Genomic DNA, 19712 nt, shown 5'->3' on the forward strand with positions numbered 1-19712 from the left:
CATCTATTGATGATCCCTGCCTGAATTAATTATTAGGATGATGGCTGCAAAGTAATGATTATCTACTCCATCACTTCTTCTATATTTATTAGTTACTGTCATTCTACTGTAAGGAAGAGTTTTCCCTTCTTATCTCCTCTCTCTCTCTCTCTCTCTCTCTCTCTCTCTCTCTGTCTCTGTCTCTATCTCTATCTTTATCTCTCTCTCTCTATCCCCCCCCACCTCCTTTCTTTTTTTTTCTATTTATTATCAGTATGGATTCAAGGATTCAGCCAGCCTTTCCCTGAGTCCAATATTAGGAATTAATTCGAATTCTCTCCCCCACCCTCTCCCCACTCTCCTCCATTTCTCCATCTCTTTCTCATCCCTCCAGGCTTTCCTTCACATTATCTAAATTATGAGTAAATTGCTATAAAAGCTTTCAGAAAATAAGCCTGACCAAGATGCACAATACCTGGTTGCATAGGGCTAAAATAGTCACTGGCTTTCCTAGCTCCCTGGTAACAAAAGAATTCTGTTAGCTATGTTGTTAGTGTTTTTATTGTCATAAAAATTAACCACTAATACTTTTGTATGCATCTTAAATTTTTAAAAAACTTTTCACTCTAGCGTTATAAATTAGATTACAGTTCCCCATGCTAGTTAAGCACCACACTTCATCATACAATTGGTTTAAGCAATTGAAAGTATAAATAATCAGGGGTCATTATACTCTTTTATTAAATTAGTGGAATTGTGACAGTTCCTGGAAGGAAATTAACTATTTTGGGTCACCAGGGAGCCGTTGAGTGCACTATAATGGGATAGACTTCCAGGGACCCTGAATCAATTCTCAGTGAGCAGGGCTATGTAAGCCTCTGGGTGCATATTTCCTATGGGTTTAGATGCAGAGAATTCAGTGGTGCTAGTGATGTGTGTGCTTCACGATGTCCTGTATCAGGAAGGGTTATGAAAAGAGTAACAGCTGACACTTATTGAGGGTTTATTATGTGCCATGCACAGTCCTAAGCACTTCATATGAATGATGTAATTGGTTCATTTAATTAGACACACAAAATACTATATTCCCTTACATTTTCCTGGTGCTGACATAATTTATGAAGTGTTTCCATGTGGACAATAATTCTTCTCAATATGGGAAGCTTCCCTTGCTCCCTCTGAGTGGTTTCTGTGGGAGAGATGGTGACATGTTCAAGGTCATCTGGCTGGGAAACGGTGGAGTTAGGACTTGGGCTCAGTTAAACAGGGCCCTTTCTTTTTAAAAAATAAACATAATTTCCTTTTCTTACACCAAGAAGCATTATTTTTTTCCACATATTCATTGTAGAAAAATAAGCAAATAGAAGGACCTAGAGAAAATATCTCGTAATACTTTGGTGCATATAGTTCCATATATAGTTTATATTTTTTAGCATAAAAGGAACTCTAAGTACCTACTTATTAGAAATGTGTTTTTTACTTAAAATATTATGGACAACTTTCACATCATTAGAAATATTCCAATATAATTTGCAATCGCTAATTAATAACCCATTGCTTAGAATTTATATTGTTTAGCAAATCTGATGTTGTAGACATTTAAGTTGCTTTAAATTCTCACTATCTGAAAAAAAAAGCTAATATAAACATCTCTGTTGTTAAATATTTTCACACATACTTCTATTATTTTCTTGGGATAAATTCCTAGAAGTAGAATTTCTGAGCCAAAGCCTGTGCCTATTTTAGGAGTTGTGAAACTTGCTGGCATGTGCCCTCCAGAGAAGACACAGCCAATTTTCACTCCCCCAAGAGGTAAATGGGAAGCCTGCTCACAGCGTCCTCACTAATCCTGGGAATCAGAACCTAAGTGACCCGTGTCAGTTTGACGGATGGAAACATTTTTATCACTGATATTTTCATTTGCTGTTTCGATAATTAGCAGTCAAGCCTTTGATGTTTATCAGTTATAGCCCCCAAAGGGAAAGAGAAACAAAACCCTCTTATGTCACAGATGTTGCAGATGTTTTCCAAAATGTATCATTTGCTTTTTAACTTCATTTGTGGTACTTAAAAAATGTTTCATTTTCCAGTAGTCCAAGCTATCCATTTCCCATTTTAGCCCACCCTTATTACTGTCTTCCTTAGAAAGTCTTCCCCATTCTTGGTATAGTTATATTTGCCTGTTTTTTTCCACCTAGAATCTTTGTATTATTATTTGAATAGTTGATTTAACTGAAATTTATTTTGGTCTCTGGTGTTTGGGAGGAATTTTTGGGGGGACAAATATCCTCCCAACACCATTCGAGGTCAAAATGTTAGTGATCTGTGTAAATTAATCTTGGGCCTGTTTCTAGACTTTTACTTTCTTCTGTCTGGTTTCATTGCCATGCTTTTCAATTGCTATGGTTTTACCATCTGTTCTACTATCTGGTGGAGAAAAATCTGCCCATTTTCTGTTTTGTTTTGTTGCTACATTTGTTTAAAAATTGGGTATCCTGACTAATGTTTTCCATCCAGCTGTACTTTAGAATTATTTTCCCTGGTCTCCATTCACCTAAAACCCCCACTGAGGATTCTGTTGGAGTTATATTAAGTTTAGAAATTAATTATAGGGACTTGCAATGTTGAATCTTCTCATCTAAGAGCATAATATATCTCTCCATTTAATCAGATCTTTTTCCTGCCCTTTTATAGGTTTTACACAGTTTCTTGCTAAGTTTGTTTTCAGATATTTAAAAATTCTGTTGCCATGGAAAAAGTTATCTCATTTTCCTTATATTTTCTACCTGGTCATTACTGGAATATAAGAAACCTATTACCTTTCGGTTTTTTTTTTTTTTTTTTTTTTTTTTTTGCGTAGTCACCTTAAACTTATGAAAGTTTCAGTTCATTCACTTACAGTTTCAAGTAACTGATTGTTATTTTACCTTCTTTCCAATAGTTGTAACTTCTCGTTCATTAAGTGCTTAAACTTTTAAGGAGAATGCTCTTATCCTAAATGTAATGAAAATGTATCTAAGATTAAAATGATGTTGATAGTTGGTTTGAAATAGACCTTCTTTGTTATGTTAAGGAAGTGCCCTGTTTTTCTTAGTTTACCAAGAATTCTTATTGCTTCCTCTCCTTCCTTCCCCCTTCCCCTTCTTCCCCTTCTACTCCTCCCTTTCCTTGGGAATCATTGCCTTCTACACATCTATTGAGATGACATGATTTATTACTTTGACCAATTAATAGGATGAGTCAGTCATGCTAAAAAAATTTCCTAATTGCTCACTTCTTGGCAATATTGCAACAAATGCTACTTCATCTTGTGGTATTCTTTAATTTCCTTCCAGATTATATTTTCCAATATTGTATTTAGATTTTTATAAGCTATATTTCCACAGTATATCTATAGGTTTTTACAGACTATCTGACAGATTTTGCTTTTGTGGTTAGCTAGTTTCAGAACATGAATTCAGCAGCTTTCTTTGTCTTCCCCAAGAGGTTAAAGAGCATTGTTTGCTAAGAGTAGAATGATGAAAATTCACTACTAAAACATTTGGGCCTGGCATTTTGGGGAGCAGCTTTTTTGGAAACTTTTTTTTAATTGTGGGGTATAACATAGTTACCTAGAAGTGATAACTTTCCAGCAGCTTCCTGGGGGTTGGGAGAAAGTTTGCTCCAGCCTGAGGGCCGGCTGTGCCCTGCACTGCCCCGGGACCTGCGGCCTCCAGCGGGCGAGGCTGGGAAGATGGTGGAGGGTGGTATATGGACGAGTCCCCAGAGGTCCAAATATGAGAATGATCCAGAATTAGAAAAGACCCGAAAAAAGAGAAACTACTCCTGGATGGACATAATAACCATATGCAAAGACAAACTACCAAATAATGAAGAAAAGATTAAAATGTTTTATAAAGAACATTTACACTTGGATGATGAAATTCGATGTATCCTGGATTGAAGTGGATATTTTGATGTGAGGGATAAAGAGGACAAGTGGATCCAGATTTCCATGGAGAAAGGAGACATGATAACGCCTCCTGCAGGCGTTTATCACCACTTCATACTAGATGAAAAGAACTATGCAAAGGCAATGCAGCTGTTTGTTGGAAAGCCAGTGTGGACAGCCTACAACCAGCCGGCTGACCATTTTGATGCTCAAGAACAGTATGTCAAGTTTTTGACACAGACAGCATAGTGATGCTCCCTAGAAATTACATTATTTGTAACAGTCCTAAACATGATAATTGAGCAGAAAATCAGTCATTTTCTTTTTGCCTTTATAGTGTAGACTTGAGGCTAGATTGTCTGTCCTATGCAAGCTTATTTGGTCAGAAAATTTTTTAATGAAAGTAACAATAAAACTGATTTTTACATTAATTTCCTCTAAATAAGAAATGGTGGTTCAGTAGCCCTGTGTTAGCACATGCATTCAACTTTAACCCAAATGAAAGTGTAATTTCTCTAAATGTAACTCCTTAACATATTCTTTCTGGATATGATTCTTCTTAGACTTTAAGCCAGATATCAGTCAGTGTCTTGTCTGCTTTACAGGAAGGTATAATAATAGATAATAGAACTAATCAAATATAAGACACTTTTTTCTCCCTAAATTTATTCTTGGACCAGGCAGTGGAATAGGGAAGAGCCTCTCCTATTATGGCTACACTCTCAGTAGCTTACATCACTTTCTTGTTCAAAATAAAGTAACTGTCTTAATTGAATGCTCTTGGCTTGCAGTTACCTAATATTCAGGTATATGTGGTTTTTTTGCCTGGTATGTTAAAATCACTCTTGTTTAGCTTCTTTGTATGATTGTGTGTGTATGTATATATATAATTAATTTATATAATTATAATTATATAATATATATCTGTTACTTTTATGTATGTATAACATACATAATATAAATGTATGTGTAACATTTGTAATGCATACAAATAATAGTACTTTTCCAGTTTGGGATTTCTAGGTTAAACCTGCCTAACTATATATCTCACAATCAAGCCTGTGAATTTTAACAAGAAAACTGGTGCCTTGTTTTCCAGCTTAACAATTTTGTGATACCATTATGCCTAATTTGTTGTAATCATAAGAAAAAAACACAAATCAGCTAATGTTTTAGAAGGGCAGATTGCTTTTAAATATTTTTTTAATTGGTTTAAAAATCTTCATTTAAAAATTAATCTTTCATGCTTCTTGAATACTTAATAATGCCATGTATATTTCCTTAGAACAAGGACCTTCACTTATGTAACCACCTTAAGTATAGTTATCAAGACAAGAACTTTTAACATTGATATAAAGCTTACAGTCTACATACCAATTTTTTTCCATATGTCCCAATAATGTGCTTTTGAGCCTTGTCTCCTCCCTTGTTGGATTCCATCTAGAATTATGCATTGCATTTAATTGTCATTGTCTCTTTCATTGCTCTCTCTTTTTTTAAAATTGTGGAATACATACAACATAAACTTTCCCATCTCAGCCACTCCAAGGCATACCATTTAGTAGAAATTATCACATTCACAATGTTGTGGTACCCTATCCACCTTCCATTACTAGAACTTTCCCATCTCCCCAACAGAAACCGGATATCTTTATTTCTTCATGCAACTTCGATCTATTGTCTATTGTCCTTTCCTTCTGACCTGCAGAACTCTCTTTAGGCATCTCTTATAGGACCAATCTACTAGTGATGAACTCACTCCATTTTTGTTTATCTGGGAACATCTTAATCCCACTCTCATTTTCGAAAGATGGTTTTGTCAAATACAGAATTCATGGTTGGCAATTCTGTGCTGTCAGCACTTTAAACTTCCATGGTTCCCAATGAGAAATCAGCACTTAATCTTATTGAGGCTCTCTTGTACATGATATTTAGTTTCTCTCTTGTGGCTTTTGGAATTCTCTCTTTATCGCTGGCATCCAACAGTTTTATTATAATATGCCACAGTGTGGTTCTATTTGAGTTTATCCTGTTTGGAGTTCATTAAGCATCTTGGATGTGTATATTCATGTTTTTCATTAAATTTGGGGCATTTTAAGTCATTACTTCATCATATGTTCTCTGCACTTTCTTGTTTTCATCTGGGATTCCCACAGTGTGTATCTTGGTGAGCTTGATGGTGTCCCACAGATTCCTCAAGCCCTGTTCACTTTTCTTCATTCTTTCCTCTTTCTGCTTTTAAGACTGGATGATTTACATTGTCCTAACTTCAAGTTCACTGACTCTTTTTCCACCTCCTATGTGCTGTTGAAAACCTCTAGGGAAATTTTTACTTCTTAATATGGGACTTCAGCTCTTTTTGTTTCCTTTTCATAATTTCCATCTCTACATTGATATCCCCTTTGTGTTCATCTGTTGTTTTCCTGATTTCCTTTAGTTCTGTGTCCATGTTTTCCTTTAGCTCTTTGAGCATATTTAGGACTATTTTTTAAAAAGTCTCTGTCTGGTATGCCCCAGGTCTGGTCCAGGTTCTAATTCTTTAATCTTCTCCTTTGCCTGGGCCATCAGTTTCTGGTTCTTTGTATGTTTTGGAATCTTTTGTTGAACTGTGAACATTTTAATATTTTAATGTATTATTCCTGGAATTTAGACTCTGAGAAAAAGAAAACTCCTTTCCCAGTCTTTGAAGAGTGACTTGTGTGAGTGCTCGCCTACAGGGCTTGAGTTAACATACATTGAGTTACATATGATGATTTTAAAAATAGCTTGAGGCCAAAGCATAGAGCCTTCCAGTCCTTTCTGTGCATGCCTCTTGTCTTGGGCATGAGGGTGAGGTCTTAGGAATTCCCCCATTTACACAAATATAGGTGCCCCTCTTCCATACAAAACAGTTTCCTCACAGTCCCGGACACTCCGTGTCCTACAGCCAGCAGTCTCTTGCCCCAGGCAGCCACAACTCAACCGCTCCCCCAGGGTATTCTGTAGGAGAGTTCGTGAGCTGCCTGCTACATGCAGGGCAAGTTCTGGGATGGCAAGTCCCTCGGGCCACCACCAGACAGACTGGGCCAGACATACATGCCCCCGTATGTGCAAAAAGGTTACTCTGCTCCCTCTGGGACTGGGACCCAGGACCCACGCTGGGGATGTGGGGCTGAGTCAGTGCCAAATCAGAAAGGTGAAAGGGCAGGGGTCAGCAAGGGCACAAAGAGATCCTACTGCTTTTAAGTTGCCTTTTTCTTCATTTGGCACTTGTCGTGTTACTACAACACTTCAACTGTTTTTGGAGCTTTTGGGGAAGATGTTTCTGCAGTTCTTGCTGGTTGTTCAAAGCTTCTGTGGGGGATGGAGCTCTGAAGCTTCTCACTCTTCCATCTTGGTCAGGACGATGCCTATATTTTCTTTGAACCCCCCCTTTTTTTTAATTTATATTTACCATGTGATCTTTACTGGAAATCTTTATTTCTTCATGTGGTTTCAGTCAATTGTTTAGTGTCCCTTCCTTTCAGCCTGCTCAATTCCCTTTAGCATTTCTTGTAGGACTGATCTACTGGTGATGAAGCCCCTCTGCTTTTGATTATCTGGGGATGTTTTCATGTCCCCCTCATTTTTACCCTCCAGGTGTTTGTGAATTTTCTAGGTCTCTGATGGTTACTGACTTCTATTTGTATTCCATTGTGGTCACAGAATGTGCTTTGAATAAATTCAATTTTTTTTTTTAATTTATTGACGCTTGTTTTATGTTCCAGCATATGGTCTATTCTGGAGAAAGATCCATGATCACTAGAGAAGAATGTGTGTCCTGGTGATTTGGGATGTAATGTTCCATGTATGTCTGTTAAATTTCTCTATATCTCTCTCTCCTTTCTTTGTTTCTCTGTCGGTAGGGCTCCCTTTAGTATCTGAAGTAGGGCTCCCTTTAGTATCTGAAGTAGCAAAATCTCTCAGCACTTGTTTGTGAAAAATTTAAGCTCTCCCTCAAATTTGAAGGAGAGCTTTGCTGGATAAAGTATTCTTGGTTGGAAATTTTTCTCTCTCAGAATTTTAAATATATCATGCCACTGCCTTCTTGCCTCCATGGTGGCCTCTGAGTAGTCACAACTTAGTCTTATGTTGTTTCCTTTGTATGTGGTGAATTGCTTTTCTCTTGCTGCTTTCAGAACTTGCTCCTTCTCTTCTGTATTTGATAGTGTGATCAGAATATGTCTCGGAGTGGGTTTATTTGGATTTATTCTATTTGGAGTTCGCTGGGCATTTATGCTTTGTGTATTTATATTGTGTAGAAGGTTTGGGAAGTTTTCCCCAACAATTTCTTTGAATACTCTTTCTAAACCTTTACCCTTCTCTTCCCCTTCTGGGACACCAATGAGTCTTAAATTTGGATGTTTTATTTTATCTATTATATCCCTGAGATCCATTTTGATTTTTTCGATTTTTTCCCCATTCTTTCTTTTGTTCTTTCATTTTCCATTCTGTGGTCCTTGAGGACGCTGAGTCATTGTTCATCTTCCTCTTATCTTGTATTATAAGTATCCAATGTCTTTTTAATTTGGCCAACAGTTTCTTTTATTTCCATAAGATCTTCTATTTTTTTATTTACTCTTGCAATTTCTTCTTTATGCTCTTCTAGGGTCTTCTTCATGTCCTTTATATCCTGTGCCTTGCTCTCATTGTTTGACTTTAGTTCTTTGATTAATTGCACCAAGTACTGTGTCTTTTCTGATCCTTTGATTTGGGTGTTTGGGTTTGGGTTCTCCATATCATCTGGTTTTATCATATGCTTTAAGATTTTCTGTTGTTTTTGGCCTCTTGGCATTTGCTCTACTTGATAGGGTTCTTTCAGGGTCTATAAAAGACCACTCTCTAATTTGTCAGATTTACAACTTGGTGGCATAGACTTTCTCTAACTAACCAGCAGATGGTGTCCACAAGTCAACTATTCCCCTCAAGTCAGTTCTCCCCACCTTTGTCTTTGTGGTAGGTAGGGATCTGATTCTTGAGGGGTTCAATTGGTGCACTAAGTTTGAGTGTGTTGTTGTTGCTGTCCTCCCTGAATGTGGGGCATGTGTCTGGGTGGTTAGGGAGGCAGGGCAGCTTTAATAATCAAACCTGCCAGGTGTTCCCGGAGATTTAAGGCTGTTGCAAGAGTCTAAGCCTTCACCTCAGTCCCACCACAGATCGTCTCTGCTGCTGATCCACAAGTCCCTGGCACTGGCGTAGGGTCCCTGGGATTTCCAAGCAGGTCCCCCTTCTCAGCTGTGCTCTTCCAGGACCCCTGCCAGGGGAAGGCTGCGCTGCATCACAAATGTATGCCAGCCCTCCAGGGAAGCCTTGGGCCACCGGGCCATGCAGGGGTATTCCCAGCCTGCTGTAAAGATGGTTGAATGGGGCATGTTAATTTCCCCCACTTCGCACAGCTCCACCTTCCCAGCTCCAGGACAATTAGCTGTGAGTGCCCTAAAGGCCAATGTCCACAGACAATATTGTGGCATGTGCGTGGTGCTGTGGGAATCACTCCTCATCACACTGGGTTTCTTGGCACAGCTCTGGGCTGTGGGTCCGGCCCTGGTCATGAGCATCCCCAGCCCACCAGGGAGATGGCTGCAAGGGGCACGGTTTCTTTCTCCTTTTGGCTCCCCTCTGCCCCCCTGGTCCTGAGACAATCAGCAGCGGGTGTGGGCAGGGCTATCTTCCACACCAGACACTGAGGCATTGGTACAGCCTGCTCCTGCCATGCTTCACTGCACAGTTCTCACCATTGTATCCGCAGTTGGTCCTGGGTTTGTTTTTTTTTTAAAAAGAATTAGTCCATCTCCAACACCAACCCATGGTTTCCCCACATCACAGCATGGCCTTCAGCTGGCTCACTCACTTGTTTCAGAATGCAGACTCCTGGTTTCACCAAATGCATGGCCCCTGTGGATTTAGCAGACCTTGTCCGGCTGGTGCATCACTGGAACTTTTGTTCCGGGTCACTTTCTGGTTTTTATCTAGTATTTTTCACAGAGGTGTTTTTTTACCCTGTCTTACCTAGCTGCCATCTTGGGTTCTCTCCTTTTCCTAGCTTCTTGAATGAAATATCTAATTTAATTATTTTTATTCTTTGTTATTTGATTTCAAAAGTATTTAAGGCTATACATTTCCCTCTGAGGATGGTTTAGGATGCTTCTTGTATTTTTATACATAGTCTTCTCATGTCACTAATTAAAAAAAATTATTAGAGTAGTTATAGGTTTACAGGAACATAATGCAGAATGGAGAGTTCCCATCTCCCACCACCACCACCACCCCCACACACAGTTTCCCCTTCTATTAACATTTTACCTTAGTATGGTCACTTTGTTACAATTGATGAAACAATATTATTATAATTATATTATTAATGATAGTGAGTTTAGGATTCATTCTGTGTTACGCAGTTCTATGAATTTTTAAAATTTATATTCTGGTAACATATATACAACCTCAAAATTCCCCTTTTAATCACTTTCAAGTTTAAAATTCAATGGTGTTGATTAAATTCATAATATAGTGCTACCATCACCACTGCCCATTACCAAAGTGTTTCCATCACCCCAAACTGAAGCTCTGTACCAAATAAGCATTACTCTCCACTCCCTACCCTCACCCCATCTCTAATAACGTGTATTTTAATTTCAGACTTCACAAATTTTCATATTCTAATTATTTCCTATAAGTAATATCATCCAATATTTATCCTTTTGTATTTGGCTTATTTCACTCAACATGATGTCTTCAAAGTTCTCTCATGTTGTAGTGTGTTTCAGAACTTCATTACTTTATACAGCAGAATAATATTCCATTATATGTTTATGCCACCTATTGTTTATATATTCTTGGACATTTATGTTGCTTCCAGTGTTTGGCAATTGAGAATAATGCCACTATGAACATCAATGTGCAAATATCTTTTCAAGGGCCTGCTTTCAATTCTTTTGGGTATATACCTAGAAATGAATTGCCAGGTCATATGGCAATTCTGTTTAACTTTTTGAAGAACCACCAAACTGTTTTCCACATTGGCTGCATAATTTTACATGCCCACCAACAATGTATTAAAGTCCCTAATTCTCTGTATCCTCAACAAGTGCTATTTTCCATTTTTCAGTAATACATTCTAGTGGATATGAAATGATAGCTCATTGTGGTTTTGATTTGCATTTCTCTAATAGCTAGTGATATTGATCATCTTTTCATGTGCTTTTTGGCTATGTGAATCTCTTCTTCAAAAAAAATGTCTATTCAAGTCCTTTGCCCGTTTTTTAATTGGGTCATCTTTTGGTTGATGAGTTGTAGGCGTTCTTTACGTATCTTGGATATTATAACCTTATCAGATATATGGTTTCCAAATATTTTCTCCCATTCTGTAGGATGTCTTTTCACTTTCTTTATAATGTCCTTTGATGCATAAAAGTTTTTATTTTTGATGAATCCATTTATGTAATTTTTCTTTTGTTGCTCAAGCTTTTAGTGTGAAGTCCAAGAAACCATTTCCTAATACAAGGTTCTGAAGATGTTTTTGTATGTTTTCTTCTAGGAATTTTATAGTTTTCACTTTTATATTTAGGTCTTTGGTCCACTTTGAATTAATTTCTGTATATGGTGTGAGGTAGGGGACCACTTTTATTCTTCTGCACATGAATATCCAGTTTTCCCAGCACCATTTGTTGAAGAGATTTTTCCTTCCCATTGAGTGAACTTGGCAACTTTGTCAAAAATCAATTGGTCTTATAGATGTCAGGGTTTACTTCTGAACTTTCAATTCAATTCCATTGGTCTATGTGTCTGTCCTTGTGACAGTACCATGCTGTTTTTTTAAATGCAATTTTATTGAGATATATTCATATACCATATAGTCATCTGAAGTGTACAATCAATTTTTCACAATATCATCATATAGTTGTGCATTCATCACCATAATCAATTTATAAACATTTTCATTAATCCAAAAAAAAAAGAATAAAAATAAAAGTAAAAATGAATACCCCAAACATCCCCTACCCCCATGCTCCCCTATTATTCACTTACTTTTTGTCCCCATTTTTATTCTCATCTGTCCATACACTGGATAAAGGGAGCATGAGTGACAAGGTTTTCACAATCACATGTTCACACCATATAAGCTATTTGGTTACATAATTGTCTTCAAGAACTCAGGCTGCTGGATTGAGTACCATGCTGCTTTGATTAAAGCATGGTACTCAACCCATGTGGTAATGGTACTATAATGGTACTCAATCCATGCTGTGGTTCTGTAAAATGTTTTAAAATTGGGAAGTTTGAGTCCTCCAACTTCATTCTTCTTTCTCAAGATAACTTGGCTATTCAGGGCCCCTTACACTTCCATATAAATTTGATAATTGACTTTTCCACTCCTGAAAAGAAGGCTGTTGAAATTTTGATTTGGATTGCATTGAATCTGTAAATTGCTTTGGGTAGAATTGACATCTTAGCAATATTTAGTCTTCTGGTCCATGAACACAGAAAGTCTTACCATTTATTTAGGTCTTCTCTTGTTTCTTTCAACAAGGTTTTGTGTACAAGTCATATACATCCTTGGTTAAATTTATTCCTAGATATTTGATTCTTTTAGTTGCTATTGTAAATGTAATATTTTTCCTGATTTCCTTTTTAGATTATTTATTACTGGTGTATAGAAACACCACTGATTTTTGCATGTTGATCTTGTACTCCACCTCTTTGCTGAATTCATGTATTTGTGCTAGAAGTTTTGTTATGGATTTTTCAGGATTTTCTGCATGTCATCTGCAAATAATGAAAGTTTTACTTCTTCCTTTACAATTTGGGTGTTTTTTTATTTCTTTTTCTTGCCTAATTACTCTGGCTTGAACTTCAGTAAACTGTTGAATAACAGTGGTGACAGTGGGCATGGTTGTCTTGTTTCTGATCTTAGGGGGAAAGCATTCAGACTTTCATCACTGAATATAATGTTAGCTATTGGTTTTCTTAATAAATGCTCTTTATCATGTTGAGGAAGTTTACTGCTATTCTTAGTTTTCTTAGTGTTTTAATCAAGAAAGGGTGCTGGATTTTGTCAAATGCCTTTTCTGTGTCAATTGAGATGATCATGTGGGTTTTTTTTCCTTTGTTCTATTAATGTGATGTATGACATTAATTGATTTTCTTGTGTTGATTCACCCTTGCATAGCTGGGATAAATTCCACTTGATCATGGTCTAGAATTCCTTTAATGAACTGTTGTATTTGGTTTGATAGTATTTTATTGAAATTTTTGCAACTATATTCATGAGGGATATTGGTCTATAATTTTCTTTTCTTGTGATATCTTTATCTGGCTTTGGTATTATAGTAATGCTGGTCTTTTCGAATGAGATAGGAATATTACCTGTTCTTCAAAATTTTGGAAGAATTTGAGCAAGAATGGTGCTAATTCTTCTTTGAATGTTTGGTTAAAAAAAAAGCCATCTAGTCCTGGGCTTTTCTTCATTGGGCAGTTTTTGATGACAGATTCAATGTTTTTACTTGTTATTGGTCTGTTAAGATCTTCGATTTCTTCCTGAGTCAGTGAAAGTATTTCTAGGAATTTATCTAGGTTATCTAGTTTATTGGCATAAAATTGTTTGTAGTATCCTCTTATAATCCTTTCCATTTCTGTTTGATTGGTAGTAATGTCCCTCCTTTCTGATTTAGTTATTTGCATCCTTTTTTCTTTTGTCAGGCTAGCTAAAGATTTGTCACTTTTATTAATCTTTTCAAAGAACAGCTTTTGGTTTCATTGATTTTCTTCATTGTTTTTTACTCTCTGTTTCATTTATCACCACTCTAATTTTTATTTCCTTTTTTCTGCTTGCTTTAGATTTAGTTTGCTCTCATGATGCTAAGTCTCTGATGTGAGGTCTTTCTTCTTTTTCGAATGTGAGCATTTAGACCTACAAATTTCCCTCGCAGTACTGCCCTCACTGCACCCCATAGTGTTGGGATGTTGTGTTTCATTTTCATTAGTCACAACATATTGCTTAATTGCCCTTGTGATTTCTTCTTTGACCCACTGGTTGTTTGAGTGTGTTGCTTAATTTCCATGTATTTGTGAGTTTTCTGGTTCTCCCTCTGTTATTGATTTCTAGCTTCAATCTGTTGTGGTCAGAGAAGATACACTGTATGATTTCAATATTTTCAATATATTGAGACTTGTTTTGTGGTTTAACATATGGTCTGTCTTGGTGAATGACCCATGCGCTCTAGAAAAGAATAATGTATTCTGCTGTTGTTGGATTAAGTGCTCTGAAGAAATCTGTGTTGATTTGGAACTGTGTGAACCCCAAAATCCATGTTCTTAATGTCAATCCGTCCCCATGGGTGTGAACCCATTGTAAGTAGGACCTTTTAATGAGGCTACTTTAGTTAAGGTGTGACTCACCTCATTCAGGACTCCACCTATTACTGGAATCCTTTATAAATGGAATGGATACAGAGAGAGAGAGAGAAAGAAAGCTGTGGAAGCTAGAAACTTTAAATCAACGAAACCTGGAAGGGAAGAGATTGCCCAGCAGCTGCCACCATGTGCCTTGCCATGTGGTGGAGGAGCCATGGATAGCCAGCACCACTCTCTTGATGACATCTTGATTTGGACAATTTTCTGACCTCAAAACTGTAAACTAACGAATTCCCTTTGATTAAGCCCACCTATTTCATGGTGTTTGCTGGAACCACCTAGGAAACTAAAGCAATGTCCATTAGGTGTAGTTGTTTTATAGTAGTGTTCAAGTCTTCTAGCTCCTGACTGATCTTCTGTCTAGCTGTTCTATACATTATTGAAAGTGGTGTATTAAAGTCTCCTATTAATGTAGAACCATCTATTTTTGCCTTCAAATCAGTCAATATTTGCTTCATGTATTTTGGGGCTCTGCTGTTAGGTGCATATATATTTATAATTGCTATAGCTTCTTGTTGAATTATCCCTTTATCAGTATGTAATGTCATTTGTCCATTGTAACAGTTTTTGACTTAAAAGTATATTTTATGTGATATTGGTATAGTCACCCCAGCTCTCTTCTGGTTACTATTTATGTGGAATATTTTCTTCCATTCTTTCACTTTCAAACTACTTTTGTCTTTGCATTTAAGATGAGTCTCTTGTAGACAGCATACAGTTGGGTCTTGCTTTCTTATCCATTCTGCCAATCTCTGCCTTTAGATTGGAAAATGTAATCCATTTAAAGTAACTACTGATAATTCAGGACTTTCTTTTGTCATTTCGCTATTTGATCTTTTTAAGTCTTATACCATTTTTGTCCTTCAATCCTTCCATTACTACCTACTTTTATATATATATATATATGTAGTGAATCATTTTGAGTGCCTTCTCATTTTCTTCTCTAAATATTTTTAAATACACTACAACCACAGGGAAAGCCACAAACGCACTGTTGAGCCAGTGACTCAAATTCCAGGAGCCCATGAAATGCCAGCAGCACTCGCAACCACTCACTGGGCAACCTGCTTCCTCTTTCGAAAACCTAGATCAATGACCCTGACGTGAAAAAGTTTAGCCAGTTTAGCAATCTCAAGAGTGCTATTTTGGTTTAGACTATTTCACAGCCTCCAGTACCATGCAACTACTCCTGTGCCTGGAATTTCCCAAAGTTTAGGAATGGGAATGTCACAATGCATAACAACAATTCGACAATAAAAGCTAACGGTGATTACTGTATACCAAGCACTTTGGAAATCATTTAGCATTTATTGACTCATTTAATAATCATAATAACTCTAGAAATATAGTTGTCCCTCTTTTCCAGGGATAACTGACACAGGTCACAGATCTAGCAACATGTAGCAGTTTCTGATTATTCTGATTATTATAACACTGGGGTTTTATAGTAAGCCACTCCCTGAGTATTTATTTTATGAAAGAAACATTTGGGGGATGAAAGGATGCTTCTTTCTCCCAGGCTTATCTATCTAATTATTTGAAGTTTGGGCCCATGAGTTCTTGACCTGCTTTATGCTCTAAGTACTTGGAATGTAATTAGGCAGGTTTATAATTTTTTTTTTTGAGCCATAAAGATAAACTTTTTATATTGTCCCCAAAAGATAATATACATACAATCACAGAGATACACTGACAAGATTGAGAGGCACTTATCATGCAACTTTAAATTAGGTAACTTTTTGACTTAATGTTTTCAATCAAATATTTCAAGATCAAGGAGGCAGAGTGGAATTTTTCTTCTTGGCCTTTCGTTTATATGTGAAATTACAGGTGCATTCACAAGATGATTGGGAATACAAATGTTTTTCTGCACTCACCCTCTCATTGTCAGATGTTTTCCCCCAAATCAGGCTTGTTTTAACGTCTGTAGGCAGAGTGGAGGGGTGTAGTGATTGTTCTACAAGCGAACAAGACCGTATGATCAGGAGCCTCATAAACATGACATAAATTACAGGGGTGCAGCTTTCATTTCTTCTTTGAAACAGCCAAGCGGTTGTTTTAACTGACCAGTATTACCACGTGTTTGGAGTTGGACTTCCACCCTCTCCTTGCTGCTTCTGTTGGAAAAGCAACAAAGGAAAAACACTCAAAGCAAACCTACCATTTATTTATTTTTCCTTTTAGGGGGAAAATGATCCCATCTGACCTTGAAAGAAGAATCCTTGAAGCCAAACAAAAAGTAAGTTTGTATGGGGAGTTTTATCCAGCCCATAATAACCTGGGGGAACATATTTATTTCTAAGTTTATCCAGAGGAGAAACACACTTTGTGTTTTAAAATTGGATACACACCTCAATCTCCCACCTTTCAGGAGATGAAGCTTGCATCCAGTCATTATTTATTTCTCTGAGTTAAAGGTTCTGCTTCAGGAAGGTTGAAGTTGGTGCATAAATAATATATATGGAGATACTGTAAGAGTTTCCGAAGTGTTTGTCTTTTCCTCTGTGCTGGGGGTCAGTATTAAACAGACACATGTGAAAAATTATTTCACGTGTGGAAAGGATTGGAAAGCCAATGTAGTGTGGAGTTACTGGTTTGCAATTCTTTGGAAGGGGCCAAATTTTCCTGCCCAGACACAAGCTCATGTGATTAGCCTTTCAAGTATCTTATCTTGTAGGAAGCAATTTTGAACTCATCAAAGCTATAAAAGCCATGGTTCACAAGCAAGAGAGTTTGTTTTGGGTGATCTCTTCATTTAACTTTTAGGAGATATAGCTTCCAGCTCCCGATTCAACGACATAACACATGCATCTTATCATTATGAACTCAGGAATAATTATTTATTTTCATATGCCCTTTTTTTCCCCCTGCAAAGTGGCAGTAGGAGGTTTCCCTGGCAGCTTTTTTCTCTTACCGCTTCTTAGTAAAATAAATCACAAAATTAAACCTTTGCTGCCACCTAAAGACTGATGTTATACCGACAGGTATGGAACCATTAGGGTCTATAAACCCACAGAAAGCCTGAAGACAAAGGTTCTCCTAAGTCATTACGGAGTAACTATATTCAGCATATTTGTGGAATTTTCCCTTTTCTCACAGCAGCCTATGATTTCATTCAGTTTTCATTTACCCACAACCAGGCAGACGGGGGACTACTTAGATGGATAAAAGCCACAGCGAACTGTTTAGCCCTTTGTGAATCTTCCCTTCTAAGACTCCAAATAAATTATCAGGATTTTCCAAATATGGTTCTCCTTTTTGTTCCTCCTTTTTGTTCTCCTGCCTGCTCATTCTGGTGGATTTGTTAAGCTCAGAGGCTCTGTTATGAAAAAGGAAGTTAGCAAGTGGTCGAGGGGGACAAGGCGAGGAGGGGACAGAAAATCCACCTAGGATGTATGGATGGCTTGTGGGTTCTCTCCTTTGGGTTCCGTACAGCCTCTTTCGAGAACCAGAATGTCTGTCCTCATGAGGGAACTGTCAGGTTCAACAGAGGGGCTGGAGAACTCAGATCCTGGACAGTGAACATAAATTCCGACCAGGCCCCAAGATGTCAATAACCCTTCTGATTTTCCCAGAAATGCAAATATGTACAGTAGGGGAGGAATTTCCATAGCTTTCATGAGATTTTTAAGAGAATCCTTGAAGCACGGCTTTGCACCATTGGGGCTTTCTCGTTTGTGTAGGGGTTCGTCCCTTTCCTTGTGAGCGCCACCGCTGGGACCACCGTGTACGGAGCGTTTGACCCCCTCTTAGCTGTTGCTGACATTTGCAAAAAATACAAGATCTGGATGCACGTGGATGTAAGTATTTCACAAGGGCCTGACCATTACAGTGTTCTTGCATCTGTTTCATCTGGAGACCACAGAGTGAAGTTTGTTTTTCTTCTGTGTTTTGTGAGCTAATTTTTAGAATGGTGATATTTATGCTTTTAAAGATTGCAAAGATGAAGTAACACACAGTTCACATACTACACAGCACTCTCAGGAAGCAGCCCGAGGCCGACTGTGCCTTACTGTTCATCTGATATCTGTGACGAGAACCTGAATGGTGCACTTAGTTCTCCATTCATTGAGCTATAAATATCCTTGGGGGGATATAGCACCCCCCCCACACACACACACATACACACACATGCAAAGCTTGCTTTCCTACAGAAATGATCAAAAGGGTAAAATAGAGAAAACCCAGAGGATAAAAACTGAAGCTCAAGTCAGATATCCATATATTTGGAGAGGAAAGCTCATCTGACAACTTGCCAGGAAATCTGCAACAAATGCCCAGTAATTGATTAGCTTGATCAGCTAAGAAGATAAATTATATTTGAGATCTTTTGAATCCAGGCCTCATCACACTCAAAACTAATGGAGCTGTGCCCAACAAAACATTGTCAAATGAAAAAATAGGTCAATATTTAGAAGGATGAGTTGAAGTTCAATCAACACTACTCAAAGTTTGGTTCAAAAACCAGACGTCTTCTGCAGACTGCTTGCTGATGATCCATGATGAGTTAGGGAGCTTGTGACAAACCGTCACAGAGCACAGTGCTGGGTTCAGCTGGCATGTTTTTCATTGCAAGATTTCTCAATGAAGGAAGCCATTGATTTACATTTTGGTGCAAGATCCTGTGTTGTCACAGGCCAAGTTAATTCCCCTTTCCTTAGGAGCAGAAAACTTCCACAGGCTAAGCTAGGTAAATTTCCATTATTTCAAGCTAAGCTAGGTAAATTTCCATTATTTCACCATTATCCTGCATAGCAGTTACCAACCTTCTTTTTCCTTTCCTGGTTCACAGTGTGAGTTGTTCATTAGGCTACCAGAAAACCACAGATTTTACATGAAGACACAGGGGCCCAAAAGATTGAACAACTCAAGTGCCATCAGTGGCCTGGGTCTCAAAACCAGACACCTTGTGAACTGATTCAGGGAGATAGTTACCTGACAACTTTTAAAAAGACCATCTCTGTGTCTGGAGAGAGCAGATTCTGTGATCTCTCCCCCAGGTGCTTTCTACTTAAATCAGAGCTGGGGACCTTCTAGCTGAGAGCATTAGCTGTTGTTTGAAACATATCAGATTCACCACTTTTTCTTATTAGCTTTTGTGTTTATGCATTCTATAATTAAACTAGGAAAGAAGTCCTAAAATATTACACATTTTAAAATTGGATAAATTTTCAAAGGGTTAAAGAACTGAAATTAGAAGAAAAATAAAAAAAACAACTACACCTTAATTTTGTGTGTGTGTGTGTGTGTGTGTGTGTGTGTGTTTTAAAACACCCCAGGACTGTTTTCTCACACAGAGTAAAGAATAACGTTTTCAAATTATTCTCCATCTTGACACACTGTTTTCAAAGGGGATTACTACACCAATTCC

At 37.6% G+C, this 19712-nt stretch overlaps 1 protein-coding gene across 2 annotated transcripts in view; it reads left to right on the forward strand.

Annotated features, from left to right (window-relative positions):
- GAD2 (glutamate decarboxylase 2) overlaps positions 1-19712 on the forward strand; it is a 77263-nt gene that overhangs the window by 31081 nt on the left and 26470 nt on the right. For both annotated transcript variants that reach the window (XM_037837891.1, XM_037837892.1), the window contains 2 exons: positions 16526-16580; positions 18025-18141. In XM_037837891.1, the coding sequence (XP_037693819.1) occupies positions 16526-16580; positions 18025-18141 (172 nt within the window). The remainder of the gene's footprint in view (positions 1-16525; positions 16581-18024; positions 18142-19712) is intronic.

Source organism: Choloepus didactylus, chromosome 5 (assembly GCF_015220235.1).
Source record: "Choloepus didactylus isolate mChoDid1 chromosome 5, mChoDid1.pri, whole genome shotgun sequence".
Lineage (NCBI taxonomy): Eukaryota > Metazoa > Chordata > Mammalia > Pilosa > Megalonychidae > Choloepus > Choloepus didactylus.